Raw genomic sequence first — 26,900 nt, 5'->3', positions numbered from 1 at the left:
CGTGACTTAAGGCAATCACTTATGTTGTTTGCCAAGAGTGAGCAATTTCTAGCTCTTTTAAACAAAATTGTAAATTTTCGGCCGCATACAGTGCAGTAATATTTGGTTTATATGTTGGCAGCATTTTCTCACTATGTTCAAAAAACGTTGCAGGGCTCCTTTGACTCTAACAAGTTTGCCTGATTTCATGTGACAGGAGGCCTCAGTGCACCTTTCTTGTAGCCTAATTCTACTAGCACTGGTAATTTAGATACCGTTCTAGCACTGGTAATTTAGATACCGTTGTAAGCATAGGTACTGAGCTCTTTCTATTTGTAATGACCCTTACAGAGCACTCGGACCCTACCATGGACACTGTTGAGTATTCTTGTATTGGCAACTTCATTGCAATCTTATCAAAAATGCAATTGTTAGACTTGTTTAGTGTGGCGGCTGGCATTGTTTGAGCTAGTCATGACTTTTTTCTGCAACAGCGTTATGAGGGCACCTCAGTGTCTTTGGCCATAATAATCTAAGGCTTTTGATAACACGAAGGCCTGCTGCTTTTGGTTATTGCCGCTAGAGGACATATTGGATTGAGCTTAGAAGGGTGGTTGTTTACCTATCTAGAAGCTATGATAAGAATTTTCACATGTACCACTGTTGTATAAGTGTAATTCTGATGACACAGGTAAAGGTGGCTTTCCTTAAGGGAACAGATGCTGTGCTCAGCTAAAGCATATAGAACGTTCATTTCTATATCTTGCCATGTTTGCTTATCTATGAACATCAAGGTGTGAGCAGCTATATTGCCTTCATAGAGGCATTTGTTTCTTTTTCTTTTGACACAAAGAACCTTGCATCACGTTTCTGATGCATTGTGGTTCAAAATATAGCCATAAGATGTTGCCACCAGTGCTGTTTTCCTGATTAGTCTCGGTTATCACAGGAACACAGCAAAGATAATATGTTGTATGTACTGTATGTAATGTTTCATTAATAATTTGCTGATTTCGAACTGATATTACCACAGGCATGTGCGGAGTGGAGTGGCCCATCAGGGGGTGCAAAGGTTCATTCCAGCACACACACTCCCTCTCCCTTCACGTCCTACTAAATCAACCTATGTGGCAGATCATTCCCCCCCCCCCCCCCCTTCTTTCGGGTACTAGGAGGCTGCCCCTCCCCCTGTGTGCACACCTATGGATATTACCGTGTACCTTTTTATGTTTTTGTTAAAAGTTTTGAATATAATATATGTCTAGTGCGGCTGATAACTTAGAATGTACCTATAAGTGTGCAGTTACTTGCAGGAAAGAATTTAGGCTAGCTAAAACAAACCCTTAACAGGCACAAAAAAAAGCTGTGCAGAGCTTCTATAATAACTAAAATGGCCATTCAAACTGAGGCTTGGTAAGTAAAAAATACACAGAACTTTAGAGCTTGTGAAAACGCCTGTTCCTGTTTCTGTGTTACAGAAAACATGAACAGATAGCATGAAGTCTTTGAATATCCAGATAAATGATAGTGGAGTTTTGTAAAAGTGTTTTCGATTATACACTGAAGCTGTACAAGCAGGCTTTTCAGAATAGAAAATCAGTTATGAGCGTGATCCTCCTAATTAAATTTTACCAGTTGTGCAGAAACGGGAGTGTGTAAATGGTTTCGACGTAGAAGCCAGATCAACTGCTAGAGTTCTAGCATATATGGGGTAGAGCTCCTGTGCGGCTCGCAAACACTTGAATGGGTTTTTGTTGTAGTGTTAAATCTGACATGTTAGCCCATTGGCTATGATGTTGCATTGCTGAGCTCAGTCATAGATTCAAACCACACGGCAGTGGCTGCATTTTGACCAGGTAAAATGCAAAAATGCTCTTGTACATTGTCGGTCTTTATGAAAGAGAACATGGGAACATGTGGCCTGCACTCTGCGGCGGCTGCCTACAGTACCATCAACCAACAGCAAAAGAAAACACCTTCGCTTTCAGCGTCATCTGTTGCAAAACAAAAAAATATAATAAAACAAGACATTTATTTGATGTTCTGCGCCAGAAAATTGGTGAGTGGCATTCTTGAGGCGCTGCGTTAGAGTGCCTCGAGCGTGCAGTGGAGGCGAACGAGCGCATCAAGGCACGTCAAACATGAGACATGAGCGCCATCTGGCAGTTTTCTTAAAAAACAAAGCGCGTGGCTCTGAGCTGGGTGTGCGCGCCCATCTCGGAGGTTATAAGGTGTAGAACACAAGGCAACGAGTAGGTTAGCAAAGCGTTGGAAACACTCCTCGTTCCGTGCAAACGTTGCATGGTCAACGCAGCGTGATAAGCGCTACGGTCCTTAAAACTACTTATGTATGCCTTTTCTAAAAAAAGACGCACATGCAGAATATATGCGTGTTCTTATGGTGCCACAGACATGTGCAATAATTGCTTTTTAATGGACAATTGCACAAGCATAAACGCTCAACCTTGAGCAACATTGGTGGGTGCTGCAGATGGGGTCGGCTGTTTCAAGTACCCGATGCCGTTAAGAGTGGACAGACAAATATACAGACAGATAGACAGACAGACCAAAATTTTTGCTGCGATGGTCCCCAAGAAAGACTATTGTCTTTAATAATGAGTTATGGCCAGTAGACAAGCGTTGCTAGAGCACTCCCTCTGTGCTCAGGCCTGCAGTGCATGCCAACATATCAAACATTCTGCGCGACCTGATGCAGGCTGCAGTAATTGCCCGATATCGCTCGCCGTGTGATCGGTGAGGGAACTTAATCTAGCAGCCCTTGTCTACTGGCCATGACTCTTTATCTCGCTTGGCCATAGATGATGCCAAAAGCGGACATGCTTTCTTCACTTGTCGGTTGATGGGGCTGTAGGCAGCCGCCGCAGAGCGCAGGCTACGCGTTCGCGTGTTCCCTTTCATAAAGAACGACAGTGTACATCTAAGTAGGTGCACATGAAATGAGCCTCAGCTGGTAGAAATGAATTCGAAGTCTCCCTCTGTGGCATGCATCATTATCAGAGTTTCGTTTTACGTCAGACCATAGCTCAGCAAAAAACTCTGACTCAGGCTCATCAGAAGTTTTCTCAAACGTCTGTCTCACTTAGACTTTTTAGCATTTTTCGCTGTTAGACTCACCCAGTTAAACACACCAGAATATTGATCTCAGGCTAATGGCTTGATATGAGCCTGATTGAGTTGGAATGAGTTGACTCATGAGTTGGTTAGCATATAATATGCTTTTTGGAGCATGACATCACCATCTTTCAACACCAATATCTCACATAATCGGGACTCTGCGTGGTGCCTTTTTGATTTTTTATCTTCAAGTACAAGTTATCAGTGGTTGAAATCCAGTTAGGACATTTTTATATTTTATCCATAACTGTAATGTGTAAACCATAACATGTAAGAATAGCAGGGGGGAGAGGCCTTAAGGCCTCCCCCTCCCTCTGCTCTCTATAACTCGAGCTTTTGATCGACGATATCGTCAGCTGAATTATTATACGTCAATTGAGATCAACACGCCAAAACAACCTTACACAATACTACACAACACTCAACAACATGACAAACACCAGGCGGCGGTGCCAACGCTTAACCCACTACGAGGGCTCAGACGACTCGCGGTGCTGTCTACCGTGGACTGCCGCAAGAGCCAACTGCGTGCTCCAACCACCACACGACAGAGGCCCGCTTCTCTCTCATGTGCCACCCTGCAGGCTTGTCACCAGGTGTCACCGCTAGTGCCACCGTTCTAACCATGATGATGATGGTGGTGATACATGCTCGCGAGCACAACGCCACCTACCGCTTGATAGTTGTGACCCCTAAATGTGGCCTCTGTGTGAGACATTCACCACGAGGCGCAAACAACATTACAGGGAGTGTTAGCACCTCCACATCGCCCTCAACCATAATTCAAACCATATCCCAAAAAGAACAAAGAAATCTGCTACAAGCTCTAAAAAAAGATGACAATACATGTCCCTAAAGAATCTCCGTGCACCACAACACCGTCGCCGGTCGACACTGCTACACTGTCTGACTCTACAACTTCACCTCAATACCGGCCTCGCAACGGTAATGTTGCCATCGGGGCGAGCAACTGTCACTCGTACCGACACATCTTCTGGTTGCAACCAGCACTCACGAGGATGCCGGACAGCAGGCAGTTGCGCAGGTCCCAGGCATGTCCATCACCTGATCTCGCGACCACATTCATAGCCAACGGCAAGGACGACGTTCAGAAGTCAGCCAGCCGCGGGTTACATCACTCCCGCTGTGCACACTCAAAACACTCACTCGTACAATGCAGTAGGGCATAAAAAAGGTAGCTTCTGGCTTCTCGCCCTCGGGGTAAGATGGGCAGTACTACTAGCAAATACATCGGCGGCGGCCGAGATGCCCAGCTATAATAAAACCATGGTCACTTTTCCTAACTCGTGCCTCACAAGCTAAAAAAAAAAAAAAAATGAGGGAGGCAGAGTGCAACACCTCAATGCCATGATCCACCTAATTGTGCCATGTGCAACAGGCGGCTGCACAGAGCCTTAGGCGTAATGAGTCGCTCGACAACAACCGGCATCAACCCAGCACCCAGCCTAGGCATAGAAGAAGCAGCCGCAAGGAGACATCTACTCTGTAAGATGGCCCGACTCGCTCGCCGCACACAGCAGCCTACGGAGTGATCGGCGCTGTAAAGGGTCGGAAGGAGGAAGTTGCAGATGATGGCAACCCACCGCTGCCACCAGTTGTTAAGGATGGGGGACTACCCGGTTTCTTGTGGTAGCGTGGTGTAACCGGGTGGAGGAACTGAACGCTTACAAGAAGAGGATACGAAAACAAAACATGTTCATGGCACTATTTACACATATTTACAGAAAAGAAGGGTTAGTGGTTTCACAAACCACGAGCGTGGTGGTTGAACGTTACATAGTTCAGAGCGACGTCCAGCACTCTGTGGCGTCGTTTTAAGCCCTGTTGGGCTCCTCCTCTCCGAGTGGAACACCAATCACACACACACAGGTGAGGGGGACGAGCATGCATGGTCCACGTGAACAATGCACTGCAAGGTGGCGCCAGCAGGGCTCTTCCTCGTCGTGTGTGTGCCGCTAGTCGAAAGTTCCCACGATCCTGACAACGTACATCAAAGGGTCTGCCGCACAGCTCGCCTAATTGGCGGGGTGATTTGCGGTGGCCGCCGCGGTCTCCTCCAGGAAGATGCTGTCTTTGTTGTCCTCCCTCGTCGTGGCGTCGTGGCGACACGACGTCTCATCCTCCGGCTAGCAGGGACAATGCCTGGCGGGCACAGGCAGCCGGCCGGTCGTCTACTTGATTGGGGATTAAAAGGAGCGCCACTCTCCTGTCAGCTCTGGCGCCGGTCACGCCAGCTTCCCCGTCGCCCGATGAGTCGCCGAGGGCATCAGTCACCGCTTCTGCTCGAAAAGACGACAAAAGGGTTCGCATTTGAAAGACGGGAACTCGCCTTTGCTTGTCGCATGGTCTGGATAATTGCTCAAATCTTCGACAGCGTCTGTCAGACTGGGCGCCGAAGGGATTGAGAGCCTCCCCAGTGGACCGGTTTACGCACAATGGCGTCTGCCCAGACGAATTTCCAGAACAAACTTAACAGCTCCTCCGCTGCCCGGAAAATCTTGGCTGGCCAGCGCTCCCAACCGCTGGGCACGAAGAGAATGGTTGGTGACGAGGGCGATGGCCTGGCTTTCTCCCTCCAGCTGCGAACTCGAAACCAACTCCCAAACCAGCTCACAATGATCGACAACAGCAAGGCGAACCACACAACACAATACCATGCTGAAGTCAAGCACATTAGACCCGCTTAAAACCCTCCAGGCTGCTCAAGAAACACAAATAAAAGAGAAACCTGTACGCTAAAATTTTGAGGCAATTTGGTGCCACCAAAGTTACAACAATCATGGACGTGGAGATGTTTACCAAAGATGTAACATATTGCCGTGTGAGAAAAGCACACAAAGGCAAATATAATTTGGCCCCAAATAACCATAGTTACACTCTTTTAAAAACTCACTTTCTCCTGCCATCTGCCCTACAATGTTGTAACTAATCTGATAACTCAATACTAACTTAATAATACGCAACTACATGGTTTTCACACGAATTCTGCCAGACCCTATACACAAGGTATCTGTGCACATTCTTCATTTCTCTCATGACATACTTCAAGGCGTATAGTCGAGAGTATCAACTCGTAGAACACACGGAAGTTAGTGAAAAACTCTCACAACAAATCAAACTGCGTCTTATTAATCCTAGAAAGGTATCTAGCCTCAAATTTTGGTGAACGCCACGCTCTCATCTCATGTGATCATTTGATCCCTATAAGCCATCACTAAAACAACAAAACGAAGTAAACCTTGTGTACTAACACGCTCATTTGCTGGATGTAGTTTCATGTCAGCCCATGTTTTTAAAGAAGGCACATGACTTTGCTGTGCGCTCTAGCACGACATCATACTCTCATCCAAAGAGCGTTAGCCTACTAACACACACCTAACCATAGGTCATATCGCTATAACCTATAGCCACCACTCTTTAAAATTTAGCGGGCGTACCAAATCTTCAATTACGAATGACGCGCTCTTATATCAGAGAAAAACTCATTGCACGCATTCGGTTGACTGATGCGGGTAACTGCTCCCGCATAACACTTAACAGTTTAACTCGAAACCCTCACAAAGTTTACAAGAAAGCATTGAAGTGAAAAACTAACTAAAACAAACTAGCCGGGGAGATGACAAAGGAATATTACTTTAAAACCATGATAAGCAAACAAAGATGCTTCCCCGTAAATTCCTGTGTCACCTTCTCCAGCTTACAGCTGTCCCTCACCTCAATTGCACACGCGGCGGTCGCGGTCTTGGCGGATTTCGAGAACGCTCGCGGCAACGTCGCATCTGGGCTACAAGCTGAACGGCACAGTCACGCATCATTCACGATTTCAGCCTGCCTCTGTCAGGCTCGCGGAGTGGGCCCGAGCAATGCGAGGAAAAGAGTGGCCATGCCCTTTTCGGGCTTGATCCTGTGCTGTGTTTCAGCAATTGTGGCGTTTCTTCTTGGACCACGTTGACACTCTTGTCCACGAAAAGCTCTAGATCTCCACCGCGCATTCCGTCGCGAGGACTTGCGCCACGGCCTACCGTTTCGCCGCCTTAGCCTTACTGTACGCCAACAAAGGCCTGTTCGTTGAACTGGCCGATGATCTCCTCTTCTGTCGTCCGCCCGGCTGATTGCCACCTCTTTCACCCCTTCGCTTTGTTGCTTGCGTACGCTTCCCTCTTTTAGGGCGACGTCTGCGACCAACCTGTCCCGCACCGCTTTGAAATTTGTCGCAGGTTGAGTCATCAATGGTTTTACAGCTCAAGGGCGCACCATGAAACTTGCTGTGGACGGAATCGCAAGACTGCCGCTTTACACGAGATACGATTTGCGAATCCGCTTTCTTTCTACTTTTCGTCCGGCGGCACAGACGCGTGCAACGCAGTTTTGACGCTGCTCTAAAGCTCCTTGGCCTACTTGCTACGGTGAAAGATTTTGTGTCTTTTTCCCGCGTAGCACTTTTTTTCTCTCTCGCGGCTTTCCGACGTCTCTTGCGTCTGCGCCGCTTCTTGCGACTCGTTTCCAAGCTTCCCAATCGCACCTCCAGCTCGTTAACACTCTCACTGCTCCTGTCTGCTGTCTCATCCATGGAGTCTAAATGATTTTTGACCGAATCATATTTCTGTTCACACACTGCACTGGCGGACAGGTTAACACAAAAAGGAACAATGCAGCTCTTTGAACAATCTCGCTGGCATTCTTGGGAGCTATCTGCAACCGCGTTGTTGCCCTCACTCTCTACTTTGGCTGCTTCTCCTGAGCTTTCTCTGGTGTTCTTGATTACTTCCTGATTGTTTGCAAGATCCACCGTCGCGACAAACACAGTTGAGGTCTGTACCAGCTTTTCTACAGCTATCCTAGCTGTTTCGCTAGCATTTAACTGGCACAGCACCCCGTCGCACTCGCTCTGGCCTTTGTCGGCCTCTCTACGCAGCGCAGCATCTTTAGCGGCACTCAAATTTGGTTCTTCATCGAACCTGCTGCTGTCCTTAAACGTGCTAGCCTTCTCTGAAGCTCTGAACTGCACCTCACTTATTTGGTCATCACACTTCTCGTGCGCTACACTTGCGGATGGCTGAATTTTCCATCTCATTGTCTCGATTTTCTGTTCCAATTGTTCTAGCACCAAGGCGCGTGCTCGATCATGCTCTTTTCTATCCCTTTTCCGTGCCTCTCCTTCGCATTCCTCTTGTTTCCGTTCCTCTCGTTCCCGTTACTCTCTTTTGCATTCCTCTCGGTTCCGTTCCTCTATTTCCTGTTTTTCAAAAATCTCTACTGCGTTTTTAATCTCGTCCTCACTGGCTTTTTGCGAGATCAGCCTCACAGTTGCTGTCCTGCCCATTCCTTCATCTACTGCAATGCCTAGATTCTTACTCACAGCCAAAAGTTCATCTCTTAGCATTGCCCTCGACGACATGATTGCCGTTGTACTTTGGTCCTGCATCTCACACATACTTGGGTGATCCCTCTAACTCACAAATAGGTGATCCCCCAACGCACACAGTCCGGCTTCTAATCAATTCACACTCACAAAATGAAGCCTGGAAAGTTATAGCAAAGACCAAGCACTCACCACATCACAGCACCATGTCGCGAGGTCCATCTCACCGCTGCCAACCAGTTGTAAAGGCTCGGAAGGAGGAAGTTGCAGATGATGGCAACCCACCGCTGCCACCAGTTGTTAAGGATGGGGGACTACCCGGTTTCTTGTGGTAGCGTGGTGTAACCGGGTGGAGGAACTGAACGCTTACAAGATGAGGATACGAAAACAAAACATGTTCATGGCACTATTTACACATATTTACAGAAAAGAAGGGTTAGTGGTTTCACAAACTACGAGCGTGGTGGTTGAACGTTACATAGTTCAGAGCGACGTCCAGCACTCTGTGGCGTCGTTTTAAGCCCTGTTGGGCTCCTCCTCTCCGAGTGGAACACGAATCACACACACACAGGTGAGGGGGACGAGCATGCATGGTCCACGTGAACACTGCAATGCAAGGTGGCGCCAGCAGGGCTCTTCCTCGTCGTGTGTGTGCCGCTGGTCAAAAGTTCCCACGATCCTGACAACGTACATCAAAGGGTCTGCCGCACAGCTCGCCTAATTGGCGGGGTGATTTGCGGTGGCCGCCGCGGTCTCCTCCAGGAAGATTCTGTCTTTGTTGTCCTCCCTCGTCGTGGCGTCGTGGCGACACGACGTTTCATCCTCCGGCTAGCAGGGACAATGCCTGGCGGGCACAGGCAGCCGGCCAGTCGTCTACTTGATTGGGGATTAAAAGGAGCGCCACTCTCCTGTCAGCTCTGGCGCCGGTCACGCCAGCTTCCCCGTCGCCCGATGAGTCGCCGAGGGCATCAGTCACCGCTTCTGCTCGAAGAGACGACAAAAGGGTCCGCATTTGAAAGACGGGAACTCGCCTTTGCTTGCCGCATGGTCTGGATAATTGCTCAAATCTTCGACAGCGTCTGTCAGACTGGGCGCCGAAGGGATTGAGAGCCTCCCCAGTGGACCGGTTTACGCACAATGACGTCTGCCCAGACGAATTTCCAGGCCAAACTTAACAGCGCCCATCGTCCCGGACGATGTCACGACGCCTCAGTGTCGAGCCGCAAGACAAGACAGCAATGACGCCTGACTCCATGATTTCAAAGAAACACAAGAAGCTATTTACAGAAAACTGAGTTACCCACGAGGTTTCTGTACTCACTCGCTTCGGGCTTGGCCTAAAATCCATGTGCTCTAAGCTTTGCTCACCCCAGGATTTATATCGCATGGGTCTCGTCCCAACTGAACAGCGTTCTTTAACACCAACCACAAAAAAAAAAATACTTCCGAGCAGGAAAAAAAACAAACTCAAACGAGCCGACAAGTTCAAACACGTCACAACAATCGATCTCGCTCTGAACAAATCATACCGCCGACGCTAGCAGTGGAAGTCCCCTTAGGCCTATCCTACCCCAGCTCAAACAAAAGCTTGTACTGAACTGGGAAAACTGTCGTCCGATGCTACAAGAGCTTCACGTTGGGCAGCCAGCGTGTGGTCTCGCCACGCTCTTGGAGTGAACGGACACAGTAGATGCTGTCGAAATGAACCAAACAACACAAATTTATTTAACTAGTTTTAGATCGACGATATTGTCAGCCGAGTTACTATATATCATTTGTGATCAACATGCTAAAACAACCTTGCACAATATTACACAGCACTCAACAACATGGCAAACACAAGGCGGCGGCGCCAATGCTTGACTCACCACAAGGGCTCACAGTAGACGACCTGTGGTGCCGTCTACTGCGGACCGCTCCAAGAGCCAACCACGCGCTCCAACCGCCACACACCAAAGAGGCCCGCTTCTCTCTCATGTGCCGCCCTGCAGGCTTGCCACCAGGCGTCACCGCCGGCGCTAACGTTCATACATAATGATGATGGTGGTTATTCACATTCGCGAAAACAACGCCACCTACTGCTCGATAGTTGTGACCCCTGAGTGCAGCCTCTGCGCGAAACATGCGCCACGAGGCACAAACAACTTTACAGGGGGTGTTAGCACCTCCACAGTATTCAGTGTATAAGATGAGCTCCCAAAAATAGAGTGTGCAAATAGTGAAAATTGATCACGAATTCAATTGAATAGTGACCAAAAATTCAAATATTGAATGCAAGAAATTGTAATAAAAATTAAGAACAACAACAAAGAAATAAAATTTTTTCATGTCCTCAAGCTTCTTACGTTGTGAGTTACCGCTACCGAAAGACAATAAATAAACACAAACTGTTCCAAATTTTCTGGCTTGAGGCTGCCTCGCCACAACTTTATAGGTTTGCTGCAGAAGAAAACATGCATTCGCTGGACACCTCAGCAGCAATGATGGAAGGTATTGCAAAGCATTGGTGATACCTGGGTAAACTGCAATCCTGTGCTCTTTCCAGTATTTCAAAGGATCGTCTTTTCTTGTGATTAGAAGCTCAGTGCCGTATTTTTGGACCTGTTGACTATAAAGTCTGAGCTTAGGGATCTAGTTATTTTTTTACATTAGCTGTTCGACAGTGTACCACACTGTTTCTTGGCTTTCTTTACTGAAACCATGATTTGTCACTGGTTTCGAGCAGAGCTTCGAATTTTGAAACTGCTTTGAAATAAGATATATTATGAAGTCTTGGTAGTCTTGGTTGCGACATGTTTAATTGAGGAAAGACCTCGCAAAACGAACGGGCAGAGCCAGTACACAGATGATGACGATGATGATGACCCACAGTGGCAATGAGGACAAAGAGACAAGCGGATGACGGTGATTGTGATCATGCAGGAATGAGGACGATGTAAGTAACAAATGGCCACACTAATTCCCCCCACTTGGAAGCGGACACCCTGGCCGCCGTAAGTCAAAGTGACGGGGAACGTCGCGTGAAAGGTTTCATGCGACAAATGTGGACAATCTCTGTGCTGCGGTAGCGGTGGTCTGTTGGGGCGACGAGTGGTGTCACTCGATAATTAACCGGCGAAGTCTGTTCTAAAACAATGTATGACCCGATGAAGCGTGGTTGGAATTTGTCACAGAGACCAAGAGTGTGAATAGGTGTCAAAAGCAGCGCCTCGTCACCAGGTTGGAAAGACACAACGCGGTGGGATTCGTCATAGATGATCTTCCGCTCGGGCTGTCTCGCTTCAGTATTGATGCGAGCCTAATGGCGAGACTGGGCCAGGCGGGAAATGTATTCTTCGCTAGAAGACTGACATGAATTCCCATGGCTGCTAAAGAAGGAGACATCGAGAAAAGTAGTCGGGGTGCGTCCGTACACGAGGTAAAACGGTGAGTAGCAAGTTGTTCGCTGAACGGCGGTGTTGTAAGCGAATGTCAGGAATGGTAAAAGAGTATCCCAGTTTTTGTGGTCGGGTTGGACGTAAACGGCTATTATGTCTGCAAGGGTTTGGTGAAATCTTTCTGTGAGACCATTTGTCTGAGGGTGGTAGCTTGAAGCTGTCTTGTGAGTAGTTCCAGAAGCGCGCAGTACTTCATTTATCATTTGTGACAAGAACACTTTTCCGCGATCACTAAGCAGTACACGAGGAGCCCCATGACGCAGGATTATGGCGTGAAGAATAAAGTCTGCAACTTCCACAGCTGAGCCTGTAATAACAGAGGAAGTCTCAGCGTAGCATGTCAGGTGGTCAACGGTGGTCACTATCCATTGTTTGCCATCAGATGTGACGGGGAGAGGCCCGTAAAGGTCAACACCTACAACCTCGAAAGGCATTGAAGGGCACGGAAGTGGCTGTAGAGGTCCAGCAGGTGCAGACGTGGGGAGTTTACAGCGCTGGCATTGGTAGCAGGAACCGACGTACCGAGCTACACTAGAAGAAAGGCCAGGCCAGTAATAACGACATCGAATGCGGTCAAGAGTTTTTTTAAAACCAAGATGACCAGCAGTCAAGTCGTCGTGGAAGGCTTCGAGCACCTGCAGTCAAAGAGAGCGTAGCAGTACAGGAACCCAGCGCTGACCGTCAGGGTGGTAGACGTGGCGGTAGAGAACCCCATTGTCCAGCTTAAACGGCAGGAGTTGACGACGGAGTCGCACGTTTGGTGGATGAGAAACTTTTGAAAGGTGGTCCATCATGCGTCTGCAGTATGAATCGGACCGCTGGCGGGAGATAAATGTTGGCTCGTCGCCCGAAAAGGGTTCGTTATTGATGCGAGCGTATGAACTTTGGTAGATGTGGCGGTTGAGTTCTCACCAACGCTCATATGGGTAGTTGGAAGCGGGCAACGAGATAAAGCATCAGCGTCTTGATGTTTTCTGCCTGACTTGTAAGTTATGTCAAAGTCGTACTCCTGCAAGCGTAGTATCCACCGACCCAAGCGTCCGGACAAGTTCTTCAGTGTAGAAAGCCAGCATAAGGCATGGTGGTCCATAACGATTGTGAAGTGACAGCCGTGGAGATAGGGACGGAACTTGTGGACCGACCAAACCACAGCCAAACACTCTTGCTCAGTTATAGTGTAGTTCTTTTCAGCAGGGGTGAGTACGCGACTGGCATATGCAACAACTTTCTCTAGGGAAGACTTGTCGCGTTGTAGAAGGACGGCTCCTATACCAAGGCCGCTAGCGTCGGTATGAAGGATAGTCGGTGCGGCTTCGTCAAAGTGGCAGAGCAGAGGTTCAGACGTGAGTGCCCGCTTCAACAGCTCGAATGCCGTTTGACATTCTTGAGACCACAGAAAGGGGACGTTCGAAGCAAGTAGTTGGTGTAACGGAGCAGCAATAGACGCGAAGTTCTGGATAAACCGGTGAAAATAGGAGGCGAGGCCAAGGAAACTGCGAAGCTCTTTTGGTTTTTTGGGACGCGGAAAGTAAAGGACTGCAGAAATCTTGTCAGGGTCGGGCCGGATGCCATCTTTGCTAACGACATGTCCTAAGACCTTGATAGATTTGCTAGCGAAAGAGCATTTCTTAGTGTTTATTTGAAGCCCAGCAAGGCATGTCAGAACTTGATCCAGTCGTTCTAGGTGCTCAGGAAACGTTGACGAAAAGATAATAATGTCGTCCAGGTAGCAAAGGCAACTTTTCCATTTCAGGCCGCGCAGCACGGTATCTATCATGCACTCAAAAGTCGCGGGTGCGTTGCAGAGCCCGAAAGGCATTACGTTGAATTCATATAGCCCGTCGGGGGTTGCAAACGCCGTTTTCTCCTTATCGTCTTCATGCATGGGGATCTGCCAGTACCCAGAACGCAAGTCGATGCTTGAAAAAAATTCCGCGCCTTGTAGAGAATCAAGGGCATCGTCAATGCGTGGCATAGGGTACACGTCCTTGCGTGTGATCTTATTGAGCGCCCGGTAGTCCACGCAAAAACGCACAGAGCCATCTTTTTTGTGGACCAAAACAATAGGAGACAACCAAGGGCTAGATGAAGGACGGATGACTTCCCGTTTAAGCATGTCCGCAACGTTTTCTTCTATAATTTTTCTTTCAGCTAGGGACACGCGGTAGGGTCGGCGGTGTACGATAGATGTCCCAACAGTTTGAATTCGATGTGCTGTAGTATTAGTGCGGCCCAGCTTAGACGAGCAAAAATCGAAAGAATTTGCATGTTTCTGTAACAATGCGAGCAGCTGCTGCCTCTGTGAATATGTCAATTCGCTGCTGATAGCGGTGGTAAAGGCGGAGGAAGAAACATGCTCACCGAGGGAAGGTTCTTTGGATGCGATGGCCTGAAGTGGCGTGACAAATACAGGCTCGAAATCGGCAACACGGGCCATAGTAGTGCCCTGTGGCAGTAAGATCTTCTCCGGTGTAGAGTTGACAGCGGTGACAAGGCATTGTGGACGGCAGGTTGGCGTAAAGCGTCTGTGTATGTTGATACATGACGTTCCTGCAGGGGTTGTTGAAGTCGAAGAGGTTGCACTTCTGGTTCCAGCTGAAGAATGGCATGCCGAACTAATTATTACTACTAATTATTTTACAAAGAGGGCCAACGGGACGCTATGTGAGCGTCTACAGTGCCTCGCAACTAACGAGACGCTATGTGAGAGATGAAACTGTCGGCATTACTTGCGGTTCGAGAATGTTACGAGGCTCCTCTTTGACGATGGAACGCACCAGCTCCCTCAGCGTCTCGTTGCTGCTGTCTCGATTCGCCAAAAGGACGCCCGCGGACTAACTACCGGCATCCCGATTGTAGTGACGGGCACGCTGCTGCAGTGCTCTTTCTATGGTCGTGGCTTCTATGCGGAATGCAGCAACGGTACGAGGAGGATTGCGAACCAGGCCTGCAAATAAGTCCTGTTTGACTCCACGCATCAAATGACGCACTTTCTTTTCTTGGGTCATGTTCGGATCGGCTCGTTTGAAGAGGCGGGACAAGTTCTCGATATACATGCTGACACTCTCGTTCGTGCGTTGGTTTCTTGATTGAAGGGCATTCTCTGCCCTTTCACGGCAATCCGTGCTGGCATACGCAGCAAGCAACTGCTGCCAAAAGTCTTCCCACGTCGCTATTTCCCCTTCGTGGTTCTCAAACCATATTCTCGCTCCATCCTCCAACGCAAAGTACACGCGGCCCAATTTCCTTGCCTCATCCCAGGCATTGGTCCTTGCGACCCGCTCGAAATGCTCCAGCCAGTCTTCCACATCTTCGTGTGCATCACTGTGGAAGGGTTCAGGTAAGCACGGGGGAGACACGATGAGCTCAGATGTTGAAGCTGGATTGGCCATTTCTCTTAAATTGGCGGTTACCGCTGCCCGTGTTACTGGAGTAGTGAGGAGTGGTCCGAATTCAGGTGACTCACCTCGGAGGTGGCGACTTGAACGCTGATGTACTGGAGTAAGTTCGCCAGGCTCCAATCGCTGGTGGTCAGGGCTTCTTTCTCTTGCGCCAAGGGGACTTCCAATCATACCCCGCACCTCCACCAGAATGTCACGTAATACAAGAGGGGGAACACACACAATGATTTATTGAGGGTGAACTTGTGCCCAGAAAAGTAGCTATGTCACAAAGAAGAGTCCGCTAAAAGCGTTCCGCCTACGTGTCCCTTTCTGAACAACTCCGTCAGTCTTCCCGGCTCGTGCTCCTCCACCCGAGGCCATAGCTGCTCTGCCCAAGATGCGTGAGCAGGCGCGAGACACAGTAGACGCCCACATAGCGTCTCGTTGGTTGCGGGGCACTGCAGACGCCCACATAGCGTCTCGTTGGTTACGAGGCACTGTAGACGCTCACATAGGGTCTTGTTAGTTGCGAGGCACTGTAGACGCTCACATAGCGTCCCGTTGGTTCTCTTTGTAAAATAATTAGTAGGAGCAATCTCTGTGGCAATATTAGGAATACTGATGCTTAATGCTCTTTTTTTTTCGTGGATACCTCAGTTGTGCTGCATTGTTCTCAACACTGAATAAATGGTAAAGGACAGGGTGATAAATATGTCATTACTGACAAGAGTACATTAAAATACTTTTTTTATGGGTTGGCTTTGCCTTTTGACATAATCTGCACCATTTTGTGGGCCATAGTTTTGTATTTCTTAGCCTATTCTTCTCTCCATCCCCCTCATTAAGGGAACTGGGTGCCAAGCTTGAGCTGATGAAGCCTGATGAACTCCGTAAACAATTTCCATGGATAAATACTGACGGTATCGCACTTGCATCACATGGTATGTAATCAGTATTTAGACAATCGTCTGTCTTCTTGTTTTCGCAAGCTGTCTCTCTTATTATATAAAACTAAATCTAGGATGGCTGTGAAATGACTGTCACATCACTTTTTCAAAAATCTTCACTCGAGCTGCTTGTGTTTCAGTATACACAGCATACTAGCATACTGTACTTGTATCATACTTCATGAAATATTACATGAGCAGCATAGTAACTTTTGCCATTTAAAGCAAATTGACATTGTGAAGCATTGTCAGACAGACTTCAGTGACTGTTCATTCCTTAAACTTCCAGCATGTTTCTTTGTGTGCCTTCTTTTGTCTAGACTTTTACTCGCTCTAAAAAAAACCTATTCTTTTCTTAGTTCTGGAAAGGTGCTCACTTGTGATGTTTCTGTATCTTATTTTATTTCAAGACAAACTGCTCATATTATGTTTATTTTACGAGAATTCTGCTATTATTATAAAGGCAGTGAGCTGGAGAGGGAGTGCAAAAAATGGAACTACATATTAATACATTGTCTGAAAAACATGATGTTACAAAGGGACAAAGAAAAAAGATTTACATTGTTAGGTTGGCTGAACAGCATTAATAGAGTTAAATAACATTAAAGAGGCACTTCAATACTTTTTCAGTAGGGTTCGAAAACGCCACCGATTAGTACTTGAGGCTCCTGAAAACGTGTAAGCAAAAAATTATAGCGCAGCATGCTGCCTGGAATTCGCAATGCTTAAAATCAGGTAGAAATCATTTCCTCTCCTCTCGAAAAATGATGTCATAAACGCCAATGACCTCACCATCAACCCAAAGTTCATGGGCATTGGATGACTGGAGTATCATGAGCTGCATGGCTACCGAGGCCTATTCTACCGTGTCTAAGCCAGCATTTTCAAACCATCCCGCAGAAACACTCACTAAACCACAAAATAATGCTGGTCAGCAAAACAACGCTACTCTCATGCTCGGGGGTTGGGCTTGTTAGGGCATGTCATGCGCATGTGACCTTTTGGTCAGATGCCGAAGAAAATAGGGAAGAGATTTGGCATGCGAAGGCTATGCGAGGGAGCGGCAAGGGTTTCGAGCTTGCTTTCTCTCATCCTCATTTTGCGCCGCTGAAAAAAAAAAACACTTTTTCTCAACTCTTAATGAAAAGATTGAAAAATTTGTGTGGCATAATGCTCCTCATCGGGCACACAACTACTTCTACGGTTCAACTAAAATTTGTTATGGGGCCTGTCGAGTGGCCCTTTAAAACTTACTTTTGTAGGAGGCACTAAGCCATACTCGGTCTTGAATGGTTTGGACAGTTCCAAGTGGAGAAATGAGTAAAAGAGTGTGTCCTGGCTTTAACTGATTTTCAACCAGCCAGTTTTATAGAATTGTTGACAAGGTTCCCCAAAAAGCCAACACAAATATTGTTATACTATTCACTATATTTCAGAAGCTAATGATGGAATTTGGAGTTCTTGTGAGTGACTTTTAATTGTGGAGATTACATAATTAGGTGTGAGATAATAAATGTTTCCAGTGTTTTTTTCGTGCCCTTTCTCAGAGAATTAAAAACAAGAATGCTTGCTTGATATTGTTACCAAGATAAGAATATTTTCATGAAATTTAAAATGTCCCATACCATCCTTAATCATTGATGATGAAAGTTGGAATGGATATGACCTCAAAAGTAAGGTAACTTTTAGTTAGTTGACTCTCTCTTTATCAAGACTATAAGAAGTGAATACATTCGTGTGAAAATGATAATCAGTTTTTATGCCATCATAGTATACTAGATAAGTACTACTATAGTTGTTGTACGTGTGCCATCATTTACATCACAGTGAAATGCTCTTTATAATATTACGGTATCTGTTTTCTTGTAACAGGTCTAGAGAATGAAGGCTGGTTTGATCCATATGCTCTTCTTACTGCCTTGCGACGAAAATCGGTCTCTCTTGGGGCACGGTATCTTAATGCGGAACTTGTAGATTTTGAATTTCAAACTATCGATGCACAACGTGGACCTGAAATATCGTATGAACCTGTAAACCATGCTGTGGTAAGTATTTTACTGGTTTTAATGCCGATATCTGAAATTGAAATTTTCTTTTTTCTGTAACAAGAGAAAAAGTTGCAGGGAGGACAGGAGGAAAACAATAAGAACAGCTTGAGAAGCTCTTACACTTAGCACACAGGAAAGCATAAAAATGTGTGGCTTAAAGAGTACAGCATACTAAGAAACACGTATGAGTTAATAAACATTGCTCTGATACCTTTGATTTATTTATATTCACGAGGCTGTCTTGTTTGATATGATTGCAGCCCGTGAAACACTTAAAAAGAGCTAAGGAACATCTAAAATACTCTTATGTTTCTAAACGATAAGCTAGACATATAACAATAGTTGCAGCCTATGCATTATTTAGATGCACACTTAATGAAAACAGCTGTGCTAAAGCTACATCATTAGTGGTCTAGAAAACTTATTGAAAGAAGTTTTTCAAATAACTACAATTAATTTATAATGCAATTGATGACACCTATTTATGTGATCATATTACTTAGACTTCAAGAAAAGTCATCCGCAGTGAGATTGAAGCTCAGTTCCTCTCATTTGCAAACTGTGTGCTGTAACTACAGCCACTTAGTTGAAATTTGACCATAATGGCTGCATGTTAGCATCTAGTTTCGAGCATAGGAATCCAATATAGACACGCAGCATCAGGGCTGAGATGAGTTTTAAATTGTGCTTGCTGCAATCATATGTGGTTTAATGAGGAAAGCTGCCTAATTTCTCTTACTTTTTTAAGGATTATCGAACCCCAAAAACATTACTAAATGTGGTCTGTAAATGGGGCGCACAATAAAAGCAGATAGGACAGGCTAACTTTCCATGCTCCATTCTCATTACACATTTTGTAATGCAATACCAGCTAGTCCATCAATCTGTTCTTAGGTACATAAATGTTACAAAGAGTGACTGTGAATGACCATTATATTTATACAGAGAATGGCATTCAGTTCCACTGAGTGCGTAACTACATCTATTGCAGGACACATAGACTGTTCTTGTTCCTCATATTTGGATGTCATTCTTTTTTTTTTTCATGTTTGAGGTCGGCCAATATTCATGCTCTTCATGAAATATAATTTGCTAAGCCTTATTGAATTGGCAGTTTTCTGTCTGTGTAGAGAAAAAATCATGGAGCCTTTAAAAGAAATTTTATCTTCCTGAAACGCTTGTACATACCTGAGAAACCTATATATACAATGTACAAGAAAGCACTTGGGGCAAAAAGTAAAGCTATCTTCATATGCTGTTGATCTGGTTGTTTTTAACAACATATTTGAAACCCTCTTGCAAGAAATGCTTATTCAACACCTTTGATGTCTGCAAAAATGTGTGCGAAAATTCTCAAAAGTAAAGGAAATTGGATATTTGCTTGCTGCCTTGATAATATCTTTTCTATGGCAGCAATCATATGAAGGTGCCCAAGACATTAGTTACCACGTTAATTATTTAAATTAAAATACTTAACTTCTATATCAAAAAGGACCCATGGTCAGGTCAAATAAAAGAATTGAAGTCCTTCTCCTGAGGAACCTGTTCCACGTTGAGATTTCCAAAAAGCAGCCTCAAATACCTATTGTGAAGCTATGAAATCTGACCATATGCGCCAGCGAAAGTGAAAATGAAGCACTATTGAACATAACAAACAAGTGAAAACAACCTCACTGTTTCCAACGGCAATTTCACTGGTGTTCTGCATTCATTGACCTACAAATGCCAGTGCATTCTATAATCAGAAGCACAACCTGCACATCTACAAAGCAAATATCATTGGCTCATCAAATGACAGAACAAAAAAATGAGCCCTCGGTCTCTTTCATCTCTTCATGGTGAGGGTCTCGATCTGGCAGACGTGACACTTTAGGTAATATATGAGGGTTTATTTTGTGTGTGTAATGCGACACCGGCTGGCAATAATAAGACTGTTCTACACTTGCCATCATTGCTGCGAGTGGCACTGGCTAAAACACCTAGGATTACCGAAACATGGATACTCAATAAAGTGGATATGAAAGCAACCACTGCTCTGACTCAATTAGTAGACTATCGGACGTGTTATCCGAAGCTTTTAGGTTCAGTCATTATCAGCGGCAAGTTCATTTTTCTCCCACTTTTTATGTAATTACTGTATTACAGTTGTAACATGCAAGGAATGTCCCCTATACATTCATTAGCGTTATTATCTGTTGGTCTCACTTGGTCAAGTCTAACAAAGGAAATTAATTGTCAATAACCATCTGCACCCCCTTTTTTGTTCATTCAGAAATATTTAGTTTTATTAAAAATTAATTCTGTTCAAGGAAAAGCTTAAAAGGTGCTGTAAGACGCAGGGTGCAATATCTAATGCAATGCATGCAAAAAACAAAAAAAAAATTGTATTCGTAATTGAAGCTGCTTTGATTTTTTCTTCTAGTGCAAGGATTCATATACCAGACCAAAACTTAATTAGAGCATTAAGTCCATTCGTACAAGTTGCGGAACCAGCTGAATTATGTGATCTGAAAATGCTGTGTTGCTTGTCAGTCATTACTGTTCCAGGCTTGCTGCTGTTTATATGCAACATGTAAAAGTAAATTATCAGTAGTATAGGTGTTCGTTCAATGCCAAGACCACGCTATTACTGTGTCCAACGGATTCTGGAGAAGTTCATAGATTTGCACGTATGTAAATGCCTTACTTGCTATCTCAATTTTGGTTTTGTAAATCATTTAAATTTGCCCCCAGTTTTTTTTCTCATTATTTTTTACGATTGTTTCATGTATGTAGAAATCAAGGTTGCCATACAAGTGTTGCCATAATTATTACTAAGCAAAAATAGCTCTGTTATTTTAGGTGTTTTTGAATTTATTGATTTTTTAGCACTGTAGTTGAAGTAAGCTTTAGACATAATGCCCCTTACTTTGTTTTGCCCAGGTAAGGACACCAGATGGAGTGATACGCAGAATTACCTTTGCCATTTTGGTTGTGGCTGCCGGTCCGCACTCTGGTGAAGTCGCCAAGTTGTTGCGTGTTGGTACGGGACAGGGACTCCTGGAGGTCCCTCTGCCAGTCGAACCTAGGTTGGACTTTTCAAGTTTCATTGCCTGCTTGTCATGTATAGTTCTGCTATTACGTAATAGAGAGGCCATTTTTTTTTGTGTGGCTGGCACGATCACTTTTAATTTTGCCCTTAGAAGTTGATGATGAAAAACTTGAATTATTATATGAAACATTTGCGAGTTCTAAAAAATGGGTATGCCATAAGTTGGCGAGTGCTACAACTTTCAAATATAAACAACTGCCCTTAAATCAAAATTAAAGAGCGAATTAAAGAGTTTTTGTTAATTAGTCTCATTGTCATTTTAGTTTCAGCAAATTATTTCCACCTTGACATAGAGTATGTGTGTTAAAATGACTGTAGCGCGACAATCATAAAATTTTCATTAGCAATCAAATTATTTAAAACACCTTGTATATTGGAATCTTCTTTAAGAGGCTCATTTGTTTATTAGACGCAACTAAATGAATCCAGCAGATTGGATTCATACGTTGTGTCTGTATAGCTATATTCTGCCAGTCGCCTTCAGCCTATCGAAGTCCCAGCCGAGCCGTTTTATTGATTGGGATTGGACTTGCTTGGTCCATCTTCAACTTCAACAAATGGAAACAAACGGGTTGCAGTAGCCACAGATTATGCCACTCGGTGTGCAATCATTCCAGTGCTACCGACCAGCTGTGGGACTGATATTGCTGATTTCCTCCTATATGACATCATTCTCCCACATGGCATCCCTTGTCACCTACTCACAGACCATGGTCACTGCTTTCTCTCGTGGGTGGTTGATCTACTGTGATCATGTGCTACTCGTGACAACTGCACTTCTTTCATCCTCAGACGAACGGGCTCACCAAACGCCTCAACCGCACACTGACGAACATGCATTCCATGTAAGTTTCCAATGACCACACCAATTGGGATATTGCCCTCACCTTCATCACATTCACCTATAACTCATCCACCGCAAAACTGCAGGTTATTCATCCTTTTATCTTTTCTCGGCTCAGCCGCGATCCGTTGTTACCGTTCAATACCCTGTTTCCATTCGACCCAACATCCACCACATCATACGCTCAAGATGCCATCACCCGTTCTGTCATCGCACGCGCGGTGGCAGCCCGCACTAGGCTCTCACTGTCCCAGACTGCACAAAAGTCGCTGCATGATAGTCGACACATGGATGCTGAATTTTCTTCGGGCTCTCTCATTCTGTGGCTTCCATCTTGTAATGTTGGCCTCAGCGAGAGGCTGTTATCACTATATGTTAGGCCCTACCAAGTTGTGCACCAGGTGACGCCTTTCATTAACGAGATTTCCCCGACAACCAGCTCATCGACTGCTACGTCCAGAATTTAAATCCTGCATCTTTCTCACCTAAAGGCCTACAATGGTGACATGCCCATTGAAGCATAGCAGGCGCCAAGATGGTGCTTTACAAGCTGGGGTAATGTTACGAGTATGGAAATGCAATTCCGGCACCACCACTGAAATGGTGCTGAATGGACAAAGAAGACAAGATTGTTGCGGGGCTGAGTCTGGGCTACCCTAATGACTTTCAATTTTGTGCACTTTGTGCAGTGTCATCTCGATGGGATACTGACTGACAACGCCTAAATAAATACTCCCCATAACAATATATACAGGGTGTCCCAGCCAACTAGAACCAAGAGTTAAAGGAAAAAAATGTGTGCTCTAGGAAAGTCCTATGTGTTGTATATTAGTGGTAGTTGTGCTACATACAACCTTTTTTTTCATGACTAAGTGATAGTTAATTATTTGCTTTAGTTAGCCATCTTTTAGTTAATTATTTGCTTAAATTAGCCATCTTTTTTATTCTTGCTCGAATTGCTAAAATAATGGCTTTATGTTGTACCTTGTTTCAAATAACCCTAGAATCAAGCATTTATTTTTTGCTGAAATCTGCTTGGTTGTTTTTTCTGACAAACAGCAAAAGCACGCGAAACAACAGAACCACATGAAAAAAATATGGAATAGACGCGCGTTCATGGGCCAATAGTCCAGGGCTTCTAAGTGTTTTATAGTTGATACATGTCTCCATTCGTTCATTGTACAGGGCCTCACGCTATTTGATGGACGTGCATTAAGAGCAGCCGTGTAGCAAGATACCACCCTGTTATAGTAGTTTTGTGTATCTCTTCACGAGCCATACTAGATGCAAAAAAAGCATATTTTCTATTTTTTTATTTTATTTTTCTCTCTCTCTTTTTTCCTCCTATGAAGTCGGGTATCATGGAGAGTGGTGTTTTAGACATTATGAGACCAGTTATAGAAGGTGTTGCAGCTTTGGGCATTTTACTTTGGCAGACTATAGTATAACACCAATGGTAAGCTATGTAGAAATTTTGTGGATGAATATGTTCAGACAATCGAATGCTGGGGCTTAGTATTTATTTTCTCTACTTAACGCTCCGTTAAATCTCAACTGACCAATTGAATCAACACTGGTATCGATTTATGTCTGCTTTGACTAATCATGCCAGGAAATCTTCTATGGATGATTCTACTTTCAGTTCTTCATTGACTTCACTGAGAGCAGCTTCTCTGCATTTAAGATACAATGAAGTGCTGTCCTTCACAAAATACACACGTGTGTACATAATAATAATTTTTCGAATTTTATGTGCCAAAGCCACAACATGATTATGAGGCCTTGACTGTCTTGGGCTTTTCAAAGTGCATCTAAGTACACAAGTGTTCTTGCCGCCATGGCCAATAATTCAGTCTGTGTCTTTGAGATTAGCGGCGTGACAGCTTACCTACTAAGCTACCACTTTGAATCAAGTGTGTGGGCATTGTGCCATTCTACCACCCTTCCATTCTACCATATGAATAATATCCCCTTAGATCCTGCGAATTCAGAGAGAGAGAGATGTGGGGTTTAACGTCCCAAAACCACCATATGATTATGAGAGACGCCGTAATGGAGGGCTCCGGAAATTTCGACCACCTGTGGTTCTTTAACGTGCACCGAAATCTGAGCACTCCTGCGAATTCATATAAATACTTATGTGTTCATATAACTTCAAACCTAACCTGGTCTCTTCATATTGAATACATAACCAGTAGAGCTAACAGCATGCTTGGCTACTTAGGTCACAAATTTTCTAACGCCCCGTCATCTTTGAAATTACTACTTTATCAGTCATTAGTGCGCCCCAAACTAGAATACGCCGCAGCAGTGTGGGACCCACACAACGAAAACCTTATCTTCTCTCTAGAACTCCTTCAAAACAATTCTGTTCCTTTCATTTATTTCAATTATAACCGCACTTCCAGCATATCTTCAATGAAAGCTAATCTATGTCTTCCATCACTAGCATCACGGAGAAATATAGTTCGCTTAACTCTGTTTCATAAGATATACCATCACCCATTTCTTCATAATAACTTCATTTCACCGCCACATTACTTATCGCACCGTGTAGACCATCGCTTCAAAGTCGGAATTCAAGCAGGAAACACCAACACCTTTAGTCATTCATTTTTCCTTAGAACATCTCGACAATGGAACCACCTTTCCAATGACATAGTCACCATCATTGATAATAAACTTTTTCGAAAGGCTATAGCTAACATTGTTCATCTTGGAATTCATGGCACCTTATTATTGTTGTAAAGTTATATAAACAGGAATTAATTTCATGTTACTTTGTTTGTTTTTATTATTGCAAAGCATTTCTTTGCTACATTGTATGTACTGCTATTTCTAGTCGTTTGTTTTATTGCACTATTGTATTACGTTCTTGTTCTCTGTTATTTACTACCCAAGTTTGTACAATTTTCCGTTCACCACTCCCCCCTGTAATGCCCTCGGGCCTTGAAGGATGTGGGAATTGAGGCTAGCCCGCTGCCTTTGCGCAGGCTTTGCTGCCTTTTCTGCCGTTCTCATGTCCCGACATGTCTGCCCTCCTTTGCTGTCTGCCGCGATGGGAGAGCGGAGTGACGTTTAACTCCCTCACCCGGTAGCGGATGTTGACTGGCGCCGCGCGTGGAGCCTCCCGAGAGGTTTTCGCGCCCTGCGTCGGGAGCAGACAGTACTCTCCGGTACTGCAAACGGTGAGCCACGCAATCTTTACCGTCCGTCGACTCCCGTCGCTCGGGGCTCGTTGGACTTCGCTGACGGCGCCTCGCGCCCGATGCGAACGCTCACCTTTTGTTGCCCCACTGCGTACGCACGGCCGAAGGGCGGTACGGCGTCCTAGTGCGTGGCCTGGCTACGCCGACCCGTCTCCCTCCGAAGCCAACGCGAGCGCCTTTGCCCTCGCTCGAGCAACCGGGCCTTGGTCCCGGCGTCTCCGTGGATCACCTTTACCGCGGAGACGTGCTCGTGGTACCCTGTGTAGTACTTTTGTGCCCGTGGCGTGGATAAGCCTATTCGCTTTCCCACCGCGCCTTTTGCAACGAGCTGTACGGCGTTTGGTGTAGCCACAATAAAGTGTTGCGACTTTGAGCAGTATCGTGTTCTCGCCACGGCGACGGTTAACGCGTGCGCTGCGGCTCGCTAAGACCGGACCCACGCTGGTGGCCGTACTCCTTCGGGATATGTGTACACCACGATGGGGAGATCGAATGAGACGCTGCCGTCTTGTTCATCTTCCAGGGCTCAATGTTCCATTGATTCTTGGTCGGGACTTTCTCCTTAAAACCGGTATCGTTGTGGACATTGCGAATGACGGCTATCGTGATGGCCCATTTTGCCAACTCAAGCCGTTCATCAGCCCGCCGGCGCTTACCGTCGCCTTTGTGGCAGAAGTGTCGGAAACGTGCCCTGCGCAGAGTTCGGGGCCAAGCCCCCGCTCAACGCATTTGCCCTCTCACAGTCCCCTTCGGGAACGAGAGGTGCGGCACGAACCGTGTCGTGCGCCAACTCCGGGGTCGTACCCTGGCGTTCCGCACTCGTCGGCTCGAAACCCCTGTGTGGATCGACCGACACGACACGAAGAGGCACTACATCCTTTGGTCGCCTGCGCGACTCAGTTGGATGAAGCACAGAAGGCTCGTCTGTCGATACTGTTACGTCAGTACGACGAGCTCTTCACCGATCAACCTGGCTGCACCGATTTAGTGAGCCATGTGATCGAAACTGGTGACGCGCTTCCTTTGAAGTGTAACCCCAGGCCCGTCAGTCTCGCCAAAAGGCAGATTATCGATGGGTTGATAGATGACATGCTTGCGGCTGGCATTATTCGCTGCTCGTCTAGCTCCTGGGCGTCTCCAATTGTGCTGGTGCCTAAGAAAGATGGCAGTCATCGCCTGTGCGTCGACTATCACCGTCTGAATGGAGTGACTCGTAAGGATGCCTATCCGCTCCCCACGATAAACTTCATTGTAGGTAACCTGGGTGATGCACGGTACTTTACCACGCTTGACGCCTCTAAAGGTTACCTACAGGTTCGGATGGGTAACCGTGACCAGTGTAAAACTGCGTTCACGTCCCACAGAGGGTTGTTCGAGTTTACTCTGTAGTGCATGATCATCATCATTTCTCAATGACCGCGCCGCGCCTCTCGTGCAGCTGATG

General features: G+C 45.7%; 1 protein-coding gene across 1 annotated transcript in view; it reads left to right on the top strand.

Moving 5' to 3' along the window:
• LOC119161408 (FAD-dependent oxidoreductase domain-containing protein 1) overlaps positions 1–26,900 on the top strand; it is a 71,858-nt gene that overhangs the window by 12,013 nt on the left and 32,945 nt on the right. The window contains exons 4-6 of the mRNA XM_037413863.2: positions 16,164–16,258; positions 18,137–18,309; positions 21,235–21,380. Of these exons, the coding sequence (XP_037269760.2) occupies positions 16,164–16,258; positions 18,137–18,309; positions 21,235–21,380 (414 nt within the window). The remainder of the gene's footprint in view (positions 1–16,163; positions 16,259–18,136; positions 18,310–21,234; positions 21,381–26,900) is intronic.

Source organism: Rhipicephalus microplus, chromosome X, assembly GCF_043290135.1.
Source record: "Rhipicephalus microplus isolate Deutch F79 chromosome X, USDA_Rmic, whole genome shotgun sequence".
Classification (NCBI taxonomy): domain Eukaryota; kingdom Metazoa; phylum Arthropoda; class Arachnida; order Ixodida; family Ixodidae; genus Rhipicephalus; species Rhipicephalus microplus.
This window is presented reverse-complemented; position numbering and strand designations above follow the sequence as displayed.